The following is a 19,691-nucleotide window of genomic DNA, read 5'->3' as shown; positions in this document are numbered from 1 at the left end:
CATTTTAAATTGATTTTCAGGGTTCATCTTAAGTATGAACTGAAACCAGTAACCAATAATTTGTTTTAAGGGGAAAAATGAATGAAAGTCTTTGATAACTATGGAGTACAGAAAAGCATTAGTTGACCACAGGGCATTGAATAAAATCTATAATTTTCTGCTGTAGAATGTGGGAGTTCTGGTGATGTGAGGAGAATGCATGGTCAAGAAATGTGTTTTTCCCCTAACATGTTCAGAAACAAATAAGAGAGTAGAAAAGTATTTCTTTTTCCTCAGTGTACAGCCAGTGTGTCATTCAGCTCACATATCAGTGTGTCATGCTCACATAAGCCAAGGCAAAGGATAAACAGTGGTAGGTAAACAAATGTCAGTACTTAATACACAGCCCACATAAATGGTTGAAAAGTGAGTCAAGAGTGTTTCTAGTAAGAAAATGGAGCAGAATATCGAGGCTAGTCCTTCAGAGTTTAGCCTCAGCATGTGTGCTGCTGTTATGAGATTTGAAATATCAGCTCATTAGACCTCAATTAAGAGAAATATTCAGAGGGATCATTGCTATGACCAGTAGAGGATTGCAGCAGAATGAGATTTGGGGCACATATACTCAATATCATCACAGATGTGGGAGCAGCAACTGAGAGCACTAGGAAGCGAGTTAATAGAGGTGATGTTCACCAAGCTGGGATGTGGCAGAATTGAAGTCAAGGGCATTTTGCACATGGATGAAATTTGCTGAAGCAGTAGGATTCTAGTGGGCTAGCTCAGTAGGGGACTTGCTCATCCTGGAAGAAACTACTGATTTCAAATGCTGTACCTCTCTTTATATGATGGCCAAATATTTAGTTCGGCAGGAAATTTTCAGTAGGTAAATAGAATTTTTAATGGATTTGAAAATATGTTAAATTTTCTTCTGGAAGGTATAAAACAGACTGTAAACCCAAACATAAGGGGAATGTATATGTTATGTGCTGTGCCTGTAAATAGAAAATTTGAAAAAAGTTATTGTTGATTTTAAGCAAAACAGTAGCTGCTCCTCACACACTTTAGGAAATGGGTGACACAAAGTGAAACACCCAAAACTTGGGAATAATGGGTTGTGTGCTGCAGTTTGCTTCCTTCTGACCTTTAAGGCTGTTTGAGATGAGTTTGGCTGTTGAATGAAAATGGAAAATTAACAGGGAGTGAACAGGTTGAAATGTGGCAGTGGTAAGACTTCAGGCAAAATCTGAGAGATCACGGCTTCCAAAATGAAACAATACGGACTTGCTAATGTAAGAAAGGAGGAACTGCTTGGACACATTTTAAGAATAAAAAAAATAAAAATAGTTGTTCTGGCAATAAGAGAAAGTAGATAAAAACAGATTTGGATTCACTGTAATGCTTCTTTGAGGTATAACATGAAGACAGATTCTAGTGAAGTTGCCGGAGAAGTCAAATCCATTTAAATCAATACTGTTAAAGCTGATGCGACAAAAATGCCTTTTAAGTCACTTGTAAAGACCTGCTTGTCTCTTTTCATATGACTGGGAGTTCACAAGTTGTGCTGGTCTTATGATATGAACTCCCCAGTGCATCATTTGAAACCTCAGGTGAAGTAAACACTTTGTTATGTAAATACAAATGGTTTGAGAGGTTGGAGACAGTCGGATACAAACTAGAATCACAGGTCAAAATGAGTGTTCAAGTCGGTCTTCTTAATGTCTGAGTTCCGAAATCTTGATATTTTTGGTGTCTTTGAATAATCTGTGATTTAACCCCCTATACTGGTGAAATGACATACCTTAAAGAGCTAAGAAACCTAAATGCATTCCTCAGTCAGTTAATTTCCAAACCCAGAATTACTGGACTGAGGTGTTTCTTGCTTTAAACATGACCTGATTGTACCATGACATCAGGATATTGTGAAATGAGGATTCCAGGCTGTGATTCACAGGAATATGGTGAGTGTGTTATTTGTCAGGTCACCCTTTCTCTGACCTTCTGATGATGAAACAGCTTTGCTTATTGGTTTTATGGGGTGTATGCTTGTGTTTAGATTTGCCTTCCTAATTAAAATGTCTCCTGGCCTTTGACTGTAAATGCAAAATTCACATATCTTACTTATCTCCCAGAAATGAACAGTATCAAAGATGACATATTTACAGTCCATCTCCTGATAGTCTAAATAAAGCACTATTTGTAAAAAACTCAGGGCAAAAAAGCTCTTAGTCCTTGAGTCATGTGAGTGAAGGCACAATATTGATAGTAGTAACCACAGTCACGTGTCTTGCTTAATTCTTTTATCTGATTATTCTTGTTTTTCTTAACATTCTTAGCCACTGGTACTCCTGCTCTTTAACTCCATAAGGTATCTTACGAAAAAATTGCATAAATTAAGGAACCACCATATTTATGGCATCTTCATAAATAAATTCTTCAAGTACTTAAGACAAACTCACTGTTTGAAATACATACTCAAAAGCATATTTGGAACAATGAGAGTAAGTTCATTAATTCAGAGAAATTTTGTGGTTTGAATCTACTTTTATTGTTCAAGGTTGAAAGTAGCTAGTTATTATTTTGAATTGCTCCAGAGGTTTTACATTGATATGCTACCCAGTTGTCTGTAATAAGTAATGAATAGGCAACTGCAATGCCAATACTTTTTGCACAGTTCTATAGACAGAATTTAAACTCAAAGTTAGCCTTGGTGTGGTGATTGTTCATTGTCCCAGGGTCATTTAATGGAATGGACAGCCTCTGCATAGATAAAAGATGTAATCAGGCCATAGTACAGCAAAGCTCTGCAGAAGCTGGTTTGCTCTGGTTCTCAACACCATGCAAAGCAGGTATCAATTTTACAAAGACTTATGCCTTAAGATCATTAAGCAACCTGGTATTCAGATAAATTTAATATGTTGGAATCAACCCCCTGCATTCTGAACTGATTTGTTTGTGCACACTTAATGCTTTCCCCATTACTACTTAGTGTAAGCAATAAAATACACGAGACTGGAAATCTGTTTTGGATTTTCTTCTCCTACTGTGGGATTTTCAGATCTGGAGGGTCACCAGGCTGGAGCTCATTATCACTCTGGTAATGATGTTGATGTCTAGTTATTCCTTAGAGACAGAAAAGACAATTCTCTCCTTACTATGGATGCTTTTGCAATCTGTGCTATTTATGTAGTTTACTGAATTTATCTTCATGGCTCTGATTTCTGAAGCAGTGTGTGAGAGATCTTCCATGGTAACTCCTGTGTCAGCTTTGTCTGTGTGCTGGTTTTGGCTGGGATGGAGGTAATTTTCTTCATAGTACCTGGTATGGGGCTGTTTGGGATTTTTGCTGGAAGCAGTGTTGATAAAATAGGGATGTTGTAGTTACTGCTCAGCAGGGCTTGCACAATACTTACAGCATTTTGTGTTTCTCATCTCACCCCACCAGTGAGGAGGCTGGGGGAAGACACAGCCAGGACAGCTGACCAGAAGGTTATTCCACACTGTATGGCATCATACTGGGCAATAAAACCATGGGGAGGGTTGGTGGGGGTCATCTGCTTGGGGACTGGCTGGGCATTGGTTAGTGGTGAGCGATTGTTTTAATTTGCATCACTTGTGGGATTTATGTCTTTCTTTATTTTCCTTTTTATTACTATTATTGTTTTATTTAAATTCAACCATACGTAGCCTATGAGTTTTCTTACTTTTACCTTTCCAATTCCCATTCCAGTGTGGGAGTTCTGGAGATGTTCTCCCCATCCTGCTGGGGGAAGAAGTGATGGAGAAGCTGTGTGGTGCTTAGTTGCCAGCTGGGGTTAAACCATGGCTGTCTGAAATAGTAGCAATCTTAAGTATGCTGTTTTTGTTACTACTTTTATCAGTATCTTGCTGTTGTGCAAGTAGCGGTGTTAGTGGCCTGATTCTTTCCTTTTTCATTTGAGTTTGTATGTACTAATCCTTTCCTAGGATAATGTGTTTCTGGGAGGAGGAAATGTACTTCAGACAGTGCCTTCCCAAAATGCTGTAGTATTGGGAGCAGCAGCAATTGTAGAGTTGCTCTTGGTCAGTGGTTGTACTGGCCCTGACAACATAGTGTAAGAAATGTGAGTATAATAATGGCATTGAGGATCAGGTGGCTTATACTGCAGCATCCACAGTGCACTCAATTCCACTCTGTTTCTTGGTATTTTGGGGTGCAGTTGCTTTAAGAGCTTGAGGTAATGAGATTAATTGTGCCTGTGACAATCAGCACAGTACAACCAAGCTTTATCATTTTATCAGAAAGGATGATGCTCAAGGCCAACTGAGCCCTTGTCAGCATCAAGTCTACTGAATTTGTCTTTTACGTGTTCTGCCATTCAACCTTTTTTGGAAAGGGCTGTTTTCAAAACAAAGTGTGTCACTTCCATACAAGAAAATTTAACAGGATGAAAGGACCCTGAATTGTAGAATCATAGAAATGGTTTGAGTTGGAAAAGACCTTAAGGATTATCTGATGCTAGCCCCCTTACATGGGTAGAAATGCCTTCCGCTAGACCAGGTTGCTCCTGGCCCCCTGGCCTTGAGCCCAGGGATGGGGCATCCCCAACTTCTCTGGGCAACCTGTTCCAGTGCTTCACCACTCTCATAGTAAAGAATTTCTTCCGTATCTAAACCAATTCTCTTTTAGTTTCAAGTCATCTACTTCTGCCTTGTCCCAATATGATCCTGTAAAAATTCCCTCTTCACTTTCTTGTAGGGTTTTAGGTACTGGAAGGCCATAATTAGGGTCTCGCCAGCTCTGTGTCTTCATAGGAGGGATGCTCCATCCCTCTGGTCATCTTGGTGGTGTCCCCTGGACTCACTCCATCAGGCCCATGTCTGTCCTGTGCTGGGACCCCAGAGCTGATGCAGCCCTGCAGGTGGGGTCCCACCAGAGCAGAGCAGAGCAGAGCAGAGGGGCAGAATCCCCTCCCTTGACTTGCTGTTTTGCTGCTTTGGATGCAGCCCAGGAACTCTCCTAGAAAATGAATGACACAGAGGAAAAACAAAACGCAGTACTGAAATGTACCCAAAACATATCTCCACTTCTTTTAAATTGTTTAAAATTTAAATATTTAGAGGGAAATTGGATTTTTGAATCTACTTTTGTAAGGTGCTACTTTATTTTCTTAGAATTCTTTCTGCCATTTGGAGCAACATGAATGAGTTTGTTTCATAGTTTCTTTCTGAAAGACTCCAAGCAAAACTGGGTCTCACTAGGCTTTGCAAGATATAGCGTGTTTTGAGGACACACATCTTAAGATATATGCTTGCAAGAACTAGTGGAAAGCTTCCTATATAAATTTCATGCATAGAATCCAAAGCTTTTTGTGGTCTGTAGCTGGTAATAATCAAATGGGGCATCTTAACAGATGTCTTTTTGCACTTGCTAGCATTAAGTCAAACCTTCCCTGAGGGCAACATTTGCTTTTCAGCAAAACCGACTTTCTTTTTTTTTTTCTATTTTTTTTTTCTTTTTTTTTTCTTTTTTTTTTTTCTGTAAAAAAGCATGGCAGTAGAGTAGTGGATGTGTACAGTGAAATTTCTTATGAACCTTTAGATTGTTAGTGTGTATACTGTGGGAGATATTTGAAAGACTTTTTCTGTTTCTAATTTCAGACAATGTGTAGTCTGTTGTTCTACTCATTAATGAAAGCTCATGGTCATAATAGAGATAATACTTAATTAGTTACTAACTTTTTCCTCTAAATTAGCTAGAATGAGCATTAAATTATCTGCCTGCATTTCCAATCAGCAGATATTTATAATTTGGGTCTTCAATAAAAATTGCATATTAGTCACGTTGTTTAGCTTTTCCTAATTTTTGCTTTTTAATATCAATCATATTAATGCATGCTGCATGCCCTTCAATATGGACAACTGATGCTCTTTTATGTAAGGAACTGAAGAAATTTCTTATCCACAGAAAGTCTAATTTTCCTATGTGCTTTCTCAAAAAATACTCAGAAATGGTGGCCAAACTTTCAAGAAAAATCCGTCCTACGCTCATAAAGGATGCAGATAAACTATACCCGATCCATTTTATTTTATCCATTTTATGGATCGGATGGTGATTTAGCCTGAGGGAGAGTATAGGATTAGTTAGAATGGCAAAAACATACAATGGATGTTTTTGGAGAACATTCCCTTGTTTAGAGGAGTTCATGTGTGTTTTGCTAGAAATCTGGGTATGTGACTTGAAGCCATGAAGTCATCCCATCTCTTTTCTTAGAGCAGTTTCACTGTAGTTCGAGCTGCTGTCAGAAAGAGCCCTTGGGGATGAATGAACAGAAAATCCCCAGTGATATTCTGAAAGGTAGAATGGCAACTGCTGATGTATATGTAGGCTAAATGAGTTGTTGTTTCCCTGGGGCTTGGAAGTTGGCTATTAATCCAGTTTGCTTTGGCATTCAGTCTTTTTATAAATTAGTATATTATGTTTCAGCATTGGGGCAAAAATCTCAAGTGAGTCAGATAATAGGTTCTGTTTGAAATTCTCTGGTTGAGCATTGACAGATCAGCTTTTTAATGAAATATATATTAGAAAATAAAAAGATAAATCAATTTTTTTTTAGTCTAATGCAAAAAATCTTGTCTTCCATGCCCTGTATGATGCAGCAAGTATTTGGCGGACTAATTGGATTTCCAGACTAGGATATATTATACAGTGAGATGCACATCTAAAGTGCAGTTAGAAATGAATGAAAATGTCAGATGTCTTTCACATAAAAGAAATTGAGCCCCATCTGAAGCTTATTCTTACCTCTGCTGCTCCAGTGTTACCAGATGGATAGTTTAATTTCTTAAGATCCACTTGGGGTACAGAAAATATAATGGCCTTATGGCTTTTCATGATGTTGGGCTGTCAGTGATAAATTCTCTGAGAAACTCACAGCTCCCAGAGGCATAATGTGTTTTTCCATCTTCTGCTTCTCCTCAGTGGCCGAGAAGACCAAAGAGCAGGTGTCTAATGTTGGGGGAGCTGTGGTGACAGGAGTGACGGCAGTGGCGCAAAAGACGGTGGAAGGAGCAGGGAACATCGCCGCAGCCACTGGCTTGGTGAAGAAGGATCAGTTGGCCAAACAGGTTTGTTTATTTGCAGCCTTTTCCAGGTGAAGAAGTGAGCAGCAAGGGGCTCATGAGCTGAGAGGCAGATGGAGTGCTTTCTGTCTCCCAGCCGTATGAATGCAGGATGAATTGTGTTATGCCAAATGAAGAGCAAAGAAGATGTCTGCTGTTTATAGCTTGTATTTTGAGTGACTTCCCAGGACCTGGGAACTTGAGTAGGATTAGGCATAGAACTTTACTGTTCTGTAATGTCTTAGTTAATTTGGATCATGATTTAAAAGCATGACCTAGTGGTGGTTCTGAACTCAGCAGCCTCTAGCGGAGGCCAGCTGCTGTAGGAATAGCTGTACAGTTTTGTGGAAATAAAACTGGTTTTCCCACTAATTTAGAATTGAAAAGGAATCTACTAGTGCTGAAAGGTTAAACAGCAAATCTCAGGTTTAACAGCACAAGTTGTATCCTCTCTGGTTGTAGAGAGGAGGGTTTGTGTACCAATACATTGACTGGTTAGACACATTGCATCTAAAGTCAAAATCTAGCTGGAGAGTCACTGTCTTCCATTAATACAGTGACACTATCTCAAAAATGCCTCCAAATGGCCTCAAGTATTCAGACTAAATATGCCCTAGGTCAGCCTATAAAACACTGTAGGTATTTTTATTCATACACTGTAGTTATATTCTTCCACTGGCACTAGGTGAAAAGTGACCCCAGCTGGTGGGAGCAATGCTTTCCAAAATGTGTATAGTGGTTTGTTGGAGACAAAAATAACCCAGAAGAGACAAATGCCTCCTTTTGTGCTGTTTTCTGTATGAACATTTAAGAGTCAGACATAAACAGAATTAGGAAGAGTATTTAGTATTTACACAAAAATATGGCTGTCATGGAATTTAGCATGAAGTTCTATTGTGTATCTTATTTGCAGTTAGTGTTCAGGGGAGCTGTAAAAATTGACTCCTTAAAAACTGAAGTTTTTTATCCTTCCTGAAGTGTAGTCCTGTCTGCCTGACAAATCCTACTGATGCTTTACCATGGGGAACAAAAATGGATATTACGTTATGATGGGCGTTCATTTCCCTGTGGTGGATTGTCTTGAAAACATCACACAAGCCATTTTATTCTCTCTCAAATCAATATTCCTAGGGGATTTTTATAGTCCTCTTTTATTCAGCTATAAGTAAAACATTGCTTTTGATGTGGTCATGGACCTTTGTAAAAGCTGTGTGGGAAGATTTGCAAAATGGAGAATCTAATGAACTGCCAGGGGATACATGAACATGGCATGGTCACAGTAGTCTCTGCCCTTCGTTTCTGCTAAAGCTCTTGCGTACTTTTGTGCTGAGAATATTCCTTTCTGTTCACAGCTCTTGAAACTCAGTGTAATATGGATCATCACTGCTGTAATGCACAATTACCCCCTTTAGTATTGACCATAGCTAATGCCTTTTTATCTCTCTCTACAGAGAGAGATCCCTGTAATTATAGAGTATAAGACAAATGTCTGCTGACTTTGATTTAAATCTGTTCTCTGTATTGTAAAGCTTAAATATGTCGTGATGGCTGTAACAGAATAAAATCACATCTGAGAAATGAAAGAACATCCATAATGTACATGCATATTATTCCTATAAATAGCAATATTATTCTGAACTGGTGCTTTGTTCTTTAGATATGTAAAATCATTCATTTGAGACTTGATACCGATATTTTTAGACTGAGATTCTCAGTCATCTATGCAGTATGGCCATGTAGCTGATGAGTATCTGTGGCTGCTCCTGGACTACCTTGCACCTCTATCTTATATTGGTTTTGCAAGGGATGAGTAGCCATTTTGAAAATGTTAATATCAAAACTGAGTCACATAAAGCTATTTTAAAACCTAGTGGGTTTGCATTCCTTTGCAGCTCAGAGGCACATGAGATAGATTTATTTTTTTTTTTTTGCTTGGATTTTCCAGGTAAACTGACTGTTGGGTAGGGCAGGTGTGGGAATCCAGAATAGCAGTGGGACACAGGTCCCTTGAAGGAAGCAGGGTGAGTCTTTCTGAGATAACAGGAGGTGCCAACCAGGCATTCAAAGTATCTCTGTGAGGTTATGTGTATTAAGGCTGCCTGCCTGTGTGAAAGCCTGCAGTCTTTCCTGGTGACTGGCATTTTTCTTGTGCCATGATGGAAGTTTGTGCTTTGGAGCATGAAGCACAAGCTTAAGCAGCCAAGTGAGGCCAGGCTGGAGGGCTGCTGTGACACCCCACTGTCACCCACCTGCCCTGCAGCTGGTGTAAGCAGGCAGTGTGGAGTGACACTGAGACAGTGAGAGACAGGGATGACTTGAGAGTGCCCATCTGAGGCTGCCTGGATGAGTTCTGCTTTGGCAGAAGCTCACTGCTGAACAAGCCAGGGCAGTGGTGCTTAGTAGGCTCAAATTAATTATAAAAGGGCTAATGTACTGCAAGCAGTATTTTACTGAACAGCAAAACATTTACTGTGTCCCTGTGTGTTTTTACTTCTGTGTACAGTGTGTCTTCTAAGTAAGTTTTTAAAATGTAAAAATTATTGATAGTTGCATTTAATACAGAGATGAACGTGAATGTTCTATTTGCAAGTCAGCCTGAATGTATGGATACAAATGGGAGGGAGTGTACCAGCAAATGAGTATCTAGTGCATAATATTGTGTGAAAACAAAATATGGATTACAAAGTTTGTTTTCAGATAGGTAATTAACAAATTGAAGTTCTTAACTTCACTGCATCCATGTCATTTGGTTCCCTGGCATCTCAAGAATAAACAGTTGCCAACTTCTATGATTTCCATGCTGAGTAATTTTATTTTTACTGTTCTAGCACCAAAAGTCTCAGTCAAGCTGAAACCTCAAGGTTCTTTGAGTACCCTATGATGCTATAGTCATATGGATTTCATGTGCTGTAGATTTTACTAAAGTAAATAGATGAACAGATCTTGTCTTTAGTATTTTTTGGATTCTGTATGGATCATGTTTGGTATTTCTAAATCTTTTAGTTTCTATTGTCTCTTAATTTAGCGCATTTGCAGTAAATAGCACTGAAAACACAAAATTACAGTAGCAGGTAACAGGCAGGCGATACACTTCCAGAGCAGGTAAAACAACTCGTTGGTTTAATTATGAAGCTTTTGGTGAAAAAGTCTCTGTGTCAAGACTGACGATTTATGCATTTGCTGTTTTCTTCTACAGAAAATACGAATTAACCAGGAGCCCTTGCTAATTGTATTTAATGTGAAAATTAATATACAAGAGCAGTGGCAGGCTTGCTGTATCTCCCCTTCCCACCCCCTGCATTTCCTGGCACTCCTTAGAATTCAAGCAGTCATAGCATGAACATTCAGTGCAGTGGAAGCCAGAGCTTTAGAGTATGTCTTACTACGTTTCTTTTCTACAACAGCTGATCTTGTGGATCTTATGAACAACCAAAATTTTCAACAGACATTATACTTTGTTCAGAGCCAGGGTGAATGAATCCACTTTGGGGAATCACCATAATCAAATATAAAAATATGTAGCAGCCTTTTTGATCCTTCTTACAGGGAAGCTCCATAAGACATGGTGCAGTGCTGAGACTTAAGACATGATGGAACACCTTTTAATTTTGCTGAGAGCAACTCAGTTGTAAGACACCAAATATCACAGTGTACTCCAGTCATGTGTTACTTGTTCATTTGGGAAATCTTACTAGTAGAAGGAATGCAAACCTTGTGAGTATCTTTGAAAATTTGTCTTTCAGTGGCAAAAGAAAGGATACTTTTCTACTTTATTATGCACCAATTTCTTAAGTGTGTTACCACTTCTTTCAAATATTTGATTTGTCTGGTTGCAAATTGAGATTCCTGTGTGTTCCCAAAGAAGTTTTGATTACCATCTGTAGTTTAAAAAACAAAAAAAAAGCTGAACATGAAATCTTGAGGTTTTGCACTTTACACATTGATTTTCCAAACAGAAATCAGTTTAGAAACACTTCTGTAGAAATCTTAAGCAGAAGAAACTTTGGGATGACATTTGACTTCAACTTAAGTTATTTCTTGGGTATCAGTTCCCAAAATATGAATAATAACATTAAAGTCTCCAACACTGCTCTAGTCCTCTCCTTGTTACCTGCATACAATAAAAATGTCTCGCTTAGTAATTGAAAAGCTTCAACAGGGATTTTCTTATTTTGTCTCTTTTTATCTTTTTGAGAGCTCTTTAGTATATTTTCTTTGCTCCAGTGCCATAATACTGACATGACACATGGAAAATTCCTGAAACTTTTAAAATTAATTTTAATGTGCTTTTTTATTGTAACTAAGATTCTAGAAGTAGGTCTAATCATTGCAGAATTTGGGTGTAGGTGGAACCACATATTTTGATAGAATAAGAATATCTGCTGCTTCTCTGACCATCTTACTGTTCAGTAATACTGTACAGGATGCTTGGCTTATTGAAGGATCACCATTTCCCATCTTTCCAGTCTATCCATTAGTCAATTGATTTTGAAAAGCTTGCCTAAAACCACAGAGGAAAAGCTGTGGAGCACAAATGTCCGATTTCCTTCTTCAGAAAGAGAATTAGAGAGTTTTTTCACCTTTGCATTCCATTTTTTGCTATTTGCCAGATGTGTCCCAACAGGCTAATAGACCCCAATGAAAAGCAGGATGGTAAGTGCAAGTTGCATGAGACTTAAACTGTTGTTCTTTAGTTGGAATAAGCAGATTTCCCAAAACATTTAGTATGAGCAAAACATCAAGCCTTGATTTAAGCAAGGAAACTTCAGTAAGATTTTGATGTGCCAAATGCAGAAATAGCCTCCACCCAATTAACTTCTGGAGTTAAATATTTTTTGTGAATACTGTGGAGCAAGCAGGCTTTAGGGGTACAATATCTAATTGCCCTCCTCAATTACTTCTTACCTTTTATGGCTCTAATAAAAGTTACAGTAGAGAATGGGTAAGTTTGATTAAATATAATAAAAAATCTAGGACCCTAGCAGGCCTGTCAGGCAGTTTTAGGTCTAACCCTTTATGCCTTGGGCATAAAGTTTTTCTTGTGCAGTGTAGAGAGATGGGCTCTCTGGTTGTTCAGGGTGGGCCTCACCATTGTGCTGATGTGACACTCCTGGCTGGTTCGTGGGAGCAATTACAGCAGCAGTTTGGAAACATAAAATTATTTGGGTTGGAAGGGAGTTTTAAGATCACCTAGTATCAAACCCACTGCCACAAGCAGGGACACTTTCCACAGGACCAGGCTGCTCCATGCCCCATAAACATGGCCCTACAAGACTGTGTGGTGTGGTTTCTGGTGGGATAACTGGCACACAGCCTTCCACAAGGAAACCAACGGGGTTTAGGTGTTTTTTAGGAGAAGGCCTGCTCAGACAGACACAGCTGAACATCAGTCAGACAGCACTTGCTCTCAAACTTCTATTTGCATCATAATGTGCAGAGCATATCGTCTGGGGCAGGTGTTCTTTTCCCCTTATTGTTTTATTCTCGATCTATGCATAATGTATGAGTGACTGCTGCAAAACAAAGAGGATCTTTAGCAGCTATTAGCAATGTTTCCTTTTTTAATGTCTGTAGATTGATTGAGAGTGGAAGAAGGAGGGATAGATTTCCCATTAGGGTATCCACACTGCTCAGGAGCTGATTCACAGAAGACCCTCTTAAGAGAAAGCCTTTGTTAGCTGTTTTTTTAAATTCTTGAAGGAAGTGGAACTGTCAGTGAGCTGACATACCTCTTTGGTTGTAGCATAGCTGGACTGATTTATTCTGGTAGAGCTTTTCTTACCGATCTCAGAATTGATGATGGCATGTTGTACTAAAATATCTGTAACAAATTCATTCTATAAAGCTAATCCATATTCCAGAAACAGCAAACTCTGATTTGTTATGAATTTTAAAGCACCCATAGGCAGGTGATATTAAAGTTCTGAATCTGCTTTATGTACGCAGTCCAATCTCCTCCTCATGACAGCACATGTATATTTTTGATGGGAAAGCTCGTGAATCATCTAGGTTGTACAGAGCTATGAATGTCAGCAGACCTGTGAAATTGTGTTGCAATCCAGTATGAATTCTGAGTGTTGGAATGCAAGTGGCTTTGATTTAGTGGCTTGAGTTTATTTTGGAAACACATTTCAGTTGCAACTGAGGCCCCTTAATGCAGTTTCTTTAATGCAGTTCTGTTTTCTTTTGGTGTTTCCACATGGGCAAGCCTCCCATATGTAGTTTAGTATATGTTGACACTGCCTATTGGCACAGTAAAGAGCAGTGTGTAGTGTGTGAACCAGACTCCAATGTTTACAGGAAGTTTTATTTGATGAAATGTGCTAAGGATGCCCACAGAAAATATGCTGATTAATAGGAAGGGTACAGAAGTCGCAAAGCCAGCAAGGAAATATAATGTTTTTCTTCTAGCTTTCTTTTGCTTTATAAGATTTTCTCACCTGTCACTTCCCTCTTGGCAGGTATGCACACATTTTGGTAGCACTTCTGGATGTCAGGAGATTAATTTTACGTCAGTTTGAACACCACTGTTTGAAATACTTAAAATTAGGCTGAACAATATAAAAATGAATATGCACAGAAAATAACAATACTTGGGGAAAAAAAAAGAAAGTTGAAAATGGGTGACTAGGTAGAAGTGCTAGAGTTTTTGTGGTTGTTGAAGAGTGTGTTGAATTGCTGGTAGAATTCTGAATAGCAACTTATGCTTGATCTCCCTGGTTGAAAGAGAAAATACTTTTCCTACTGTGGGGAATGTTGCCATTATTTTTTCTCAGAGGGCCCAATAGTATTTGAAGGAAGACCATGTTCTCTCTGTGAAAGCATTTCCATGAATTTATATCTGTGACTTAAGCAGAACCTGAGGAAAGAAAACTTGTAAGGTGTTATAAAAATATCCTGGAGGTTATTGCTCTTCATTAATTCAGGAGCAAATGTCAGTGTAATAGAAAGGTCTTGCGAGTTTTCCTGGTTTCCTAATGGCTTCCATGCTGAGAGAACATTTTAGTGTAGGCTGATGTTCATGGTCTACCTGCTGCCTTCATGACTTCTGACCATTATGGATTCCTAATTACCTGTGGAGAGATGGAGTTAAGGAGCTTTTGGGTGGCATCATATTGTTAGTTGTTTTCTAGCAATTGCTTAACCTCAGATTTATCTTTGACTGTGGAGAAATTAAGTACCCCCATCTTAAACTGAATATGCCTGTCTCCCTTGGTCTCAAAGAAGAATTGTTTGCCAGCTGATAGGAGGGTAAACAAGTTCTCCATTAGGAGCTGTTCATGTCATGCTAATAAGATAATATTTGTAAAATCTACAGATAGAACATAATTTTTAATTTCTTTTTGTTTTACTTATGAGGGAGAAGCAAATGTACTCCCCATCATTTTCCAGGAGTCTGCCTTTTGCATTTATTACAAGGGTTTGCTTGTCTGCAGTCTGCTCTGTTTCCTCCCTCTTCTTTAATCTGATCTGCCTTCTACCTCCTATATCCTCCATCTCCTGTTCCATGTAACTTACCTAATATGCCCCTACAGCACATTCCAGGCTTCTGTGTTGATCTCCCCTGTGTAGGTATGGACATTGCATTATGGAATTCTCTCAGGCTAGCTATGGAACCAGTTCCATTTCATAGTGTTGCAGTCTTTCCTCTGCATCCATCTATGGGATTTCATGCAGAACTCACAGAATTTATTTTTTTTTCCCCTTGTTCTAAATAGTTGCCAATCCTATGCTAAATATTCAGGAAGGTGCTACTTGGTGAGAGGAATGCTTTTTAGTTCATTTGGGGATGATATATATATTCATGCCAACTATTCCTGTTCTTGCCCACTTTGTGAGAAAGATTCAGCAATTTCAGATGGGAAATAGTTTCATGTAACCCATGATAGCTGGGAAAACTGTAATGCAGCAATTTTGTGCGACTTAAGGTAAGAGTTTTACAAGCTTCCAAATACTAGCAGGTTACTGTAAGTGTCTCCTTAGCATCTTCTGCCACATTTCAGTGCTCCTTTCCTCTGCTGGCCAAGAAGGACAGTGTAAGCCTTGGAAGGTAAGATGCTTAAACATGATTCCTTCTGTGCCTATCTGGAAGTCATTGTCTCCAGAGGATTTGTGATGGTAGCTGGTTGCTGATGTTGTAAAAGCCAAGGACTGCAGCTGGCAGGTTTTTTTAGCTAGCAGTGAAAGTTTATGGTGCTGAAATGACATTTTGGCAAAGCACTGCAATGTGTGTTTATGTCTGCCAGTCTGTTCAGCAACGCACTGCAGTGGGATGTTTAATAGGCATGAGTAGCAAATTGGGGTCTTGGATTGATGTGATGATGAGGTTTGTATAAACTTCAAGAACTGAAATGTGGAGTAAATACCTCTCTGTGGAGATAGAGATTAATCTATATTTTCAGAATGTCAATCCAATGTCATCTCCCTCCCAGAGAAATCCTGTAGGTTGAGAGGGGGGATGAAAGTAAGGTGGGATGTTTTATTGGGACTACCTTATTACTGGCAGTCCTGTTGTTACTTTCAGAGGAAAGGAAGTTTGTATCAGAGTACTGGTGATGATTAGCAAATATTAGTGTCATATGATATAGGCAATTTTTGTGGATATTTTAACCACTGATAAAACTTCCTAAAGAATCTGTGGAGTAATAGATAAAAGCCTGGACATAGCCTGCAGATGTCTGTGACTTTTTTTCAAGATACTAGGACATAATGAAGGAGAAGAGATGATCCTGATCCATCTTTCTTACAGTAAACTGTTGTTAAACTCTGGCTCTCACCTGCTTTCAACAATGCTAACGTGTTCGTTAGAGGAAGTTAAGTGGCATGGATAAGGATGATTGGTAATAATTTTTCAGTTTTTAAGTACTTGTCTGAGTGTTTCAAAAGTTTCCATGATATATCTGGACACTGGAATTTTTTACTGGACAAAGCTATCTTGAATGTCTCAGAAATGCATCTGAACATTTAGATTGCAAACATCTTTTTTGCCAGTGGCTTATCTAATGCGAAATATTCCCTGCGAGGAAACTGGAGGTGTAAGCTGCTAAAGTCGTCCTTCAAAAAAACATGCTTTTTGCAAGACTGAAGCAGGCAGAAAGCCTGATTCTCAAGTGTATTGGACATATTGATTGCCCTCCAAGCTTTTGGTGTTAGCTTTCAGAGCTATTTCCTTGTGCTTTATTAGCACATGCCCTGGAGGTTTGCCAAGCTTGGGTCAGAAAAGTCAAACCCCAGCTCAAGATGAGGAGGTGCAGCCAGTATAGAACTACTTTTACTCTGCTTGGTGGGTTAGCTAGAACAGAAAGAGGAGCTGTCTGTAATTGCCTCTCCTTCAGAAGCACATAAAACAGGATTTGTGCCTTTGAAGCAACCTAATCCCTCTGTCCCACCTCCCACTCCATCCTCTGTAGAAGGGGCATCACCTAGAGCAGCTGATACCCTGCCAGTATTATGTCAGCCATACATATTTCTTCTCAGGGGCTGTGGGATGAAGCAGAGGCTCTGGGCTTTTTGGCTGACCTTTTAATTGTGTAATTAGTTCTTTCTTCATGTGCTCCTATATGTAGGAAAGATATGTGGATTTTTTTTTTTCCTTCTAATTCCCTGTGATTGTTTTAAGGCCCAAAGGGTTCATTGTGGTCTAAATGAACATGCATTGCCCTGGAGTGGTGCCCTGGTGAAAAATTCAATTAAGGTGTCAGGTTGTGTGTCAGTCATGAGAAATCTCTACTTATCCATAGAGACAGTATTTCTAAGAGGGAATATCCTTTCAAGATGAAGAAGGCAAGCAGTGGTTGAAACAAGCTATCACATCTAAAGAAAATTATTTTTACACCTTGTAATGCAAAATGTGCTTGGGGAAGGAAGTGACAACAGCACCTGAGCTGGGTTACAGAGCATTTTTAAGACTTGTAGGTCCCTTTGATTCTGTGTGAGCCTTCGGGAAGGAGGCTGGAAGCTGTAAAACCTGTTGGCACCTCTGGTGTTGAGAACTCGCTGTGAGCTTCTGATTGCTTCTAATTTGAAGTGTTTTTAGTTATTAAGCTAATAATTTGTAATAAGTTAATACTTTCAAGGTATTGAAATGTGTGGTTTAATTGTAAGTGTGTATGCAGCTGCTGGCCAGTTTGGTAGAATTTATATCCATAATGCAGTTTAGAGATGATAATGTGTGCATGAAACACTTATAATTTGCCTAATGAATATACTTATGTCAATTAAAAATAATAACATTACTCTGGTGACATCAAACACTTCAGTTCATTACTTAACAACCAACATATCCTAGCCATGTAAGAACTGCACTCAGAGATGCTTGTTTGACCCCTGTCTGACTTAGCTAATACTTAATATGGTTGATCTGAACTAATGATTCTGTTCAGATTCCTAGTAGCCTCAGCTTTAATGGCTGGGTCATTTTTAATTTTGTGCATGTGACAAGTCATCTTACAAGTCCCTCAAGATACAATTGACTGAATTCAGACATTCTGTATGCAAATTATTTTGTAGAGAAAGGTCAGAGATCAAATAGAGCTGGAGGCTGAATTAATTTCCCTCTCTGGAAAAAAATTTACAAGAGGTCAAGAGTGAAGTCACTGGCTTTGCACAGATCTTCAGATGGAAGAAAGATTTCCTCCCTTCTCCTCACCCCTACCGTGGTCTTAGAATTTTTTCTGAAGTGCATTTGTTGTATTTGATGATGCTGGGACAATGTGTTCAGAAGCTAAACTCTCTTCCTTGTCCACAGCATGGATACAGGCTTTATAAGCATATTCTTGCATAGCAAAAGTTTAAAAGATGAAGGCAGGAAGGAGGGATTAGTGATGGCTGTTGTGATAAAATGCAGTGCAGTGTTGTGGAAGTAGTGGTAAAAGTTTCCATCTTCAGGTGGAAGATGGAAACTTTTACCAGGAGCCTCATGTCAGTTGTTACCTTTTGTTAGCATGGAATTTATAAAAGAGCTTATTGAAATGAAGGTACTTTTTTATTAAAGCACCATTATTTTCAATAGATTCCATGTGTTTACTTTAAAAAAAAAAGCCTAAGTAATAGCTCTTCCAGTAGCTTTGAAGGAGGGCATGTGTTCACATAGAGCTGACCTGATGTCTGAGCCAGAGTAGTGAGCTTGCTTTTTCACAGTCACCAGCATAATGTTTCCTCTGTGGTCTATTTTTGGAAGGGTTGGTGTACTCATCATTCACAGGAAAGGTAACAGATTTAGCAGTGCCTCTTTCCACCTCCTACACACCATCTATGAGATGGAGTTTTTAAGTCTTAGCTGTCTCTGTAGATTTTTCCCAGAGCTGCATTTCGGATGTACGCTTTATCATGCGGCTGGTTGGACTGCTGTAAATCCCAGCTGTTGTCCAAACTGAGAAATAGGGGAGGCTGGGAGAAGTAATGAAACCATTTTAAAAAGCAAATCTTAGACCTTACTCTGAAATCTATTTGGAGTAATGTAAACATTTTGGTGACAGTTGAGCAGTGGTGGATTTGTTTTTGTTTCTTTTCCCAGCCTGTGTTCCTTAGCTCAGCTCTATGACTCTAGACGTGTGTGTGGTACATTATGGGAAGGGAAGCCTTTGCAGGCCTCCTGAAGGAGAATCAGACTTGGGAATTCATCCTGGTGTGCAGGCTACATGAAGAGAACCTGGAGACCTATTGGTTGTACTTGAAATAAAATGAATGATCATAGCTGGTCAAGGTGTCAGGTTAATGTGTTCCACAGAGACTTAAGGATATTCAGTTGCTTCAAGTTTTCTCTGTTTATCTTGGATTTAAAGTTGGCCTAAGAAAACAGTAACTGATTTGACTGAGACAGATGGCAAACCCAACCTTTCTCTGCATCTTCAAGTTATCAAAAGTCTGTTTGCGGGATCAAAGCCAATGGTGGGGATGAGCTGGGTTCGGGAAGGATGGGAAGACTGGGTAAGGGGATATTTGATCATTAGGGAATGAGTGGGAGGAGAAAAGAGTGGCCCTATATTAGAGAAGGTTGTTCTTGACTCCCCTTGCGTTCAAGCACCATGAGGCAACCTCTAATTGTGTTTCCTTGGGGTATGGGATGCTGGCACAGAACTCGCTCTCCAGAAATCTCTTTCTGCTTCTGAGAACTCAGAAGAAGGGCTCAAACTGTGATATGGGATGTGCAGTGGATTCCACCTTTGCCTTGGACCCAGCAGCTTTTGCCAGCAAAATTGTGTCTGGGAAGCTGAGTTGCCCTGGAAATTGAATATTTCAGCCTGATCTTTTGCCTTTTTGGTGAGCATTGACAACCAACATGAATCCTTTGGTAAGAAGAAATTGCATTTTAGATTCTATTTTTATATAAGTGCTCTGCAGCTGTCCTAATGTTGATCCATTTGTTAATTGCCAGGAAACTTATTTGTATTAGAGCTTTGTAAGTGCTGACTGCTTTTGAATACCTATCCCAGCCCCTAAAATTTGAGTAGTTTGGAAAAGCAGGGCATTTGAGTGGTTGTTTCAAAGGGACATGGATTGAGCTAAGATTTCAAATTATCTGAATGGATCTGTATAGGATCTATCATGTCATGTCCTCTACTTCTGCTTGCATGTTCCACCCTTCAATGCCTGAGATATATTTTGAGCTC

The 19,691-nt window shown here is 39.2% G+C and overlaps 1 protein-coding gene across 2 annotated transcripts in view; it reads left to right on the top strand.

Annotated features, from left to right (window-relative positions):
- SNCA (synuclein alpha) overlaps positions 1-19,691 on the top strand; it is a 62,896-nt gene that overhangs the window by 8,185 nt on the left and 35,020 nt on the right. For both annotated transcript variants that reach the window (XM_015625627.1, XM_015625628.2), the window contains exon 4: positions 6,941-7,086. In XM_015625627.1, coding sequence (XP_015481113.1) covers positions 6,941-7,086 — 146 coding nt within the window. The remainder of the gene's footprint in view (positions 1-6,940; positions 7,087-19,691) is intronic.

Source organism: Parus major, chromosome 4 (genome assembly GCF_001522545.3).
Source record: "Parus major isolate Abel chromosome 4, Parus_major1.1, whole genome shotgun sequence".
NCBI classification, from domain to species: Eukaryota; Metazoa; Chordata; class Aves; order Passeriformes; family Paridae; genus Parus; species Parus major.
The sequence above is the reverse complement of the archived record's forward strand: the minus strand, read 5'-3'. Positions and strand labels throughout refer to the sequence as shown.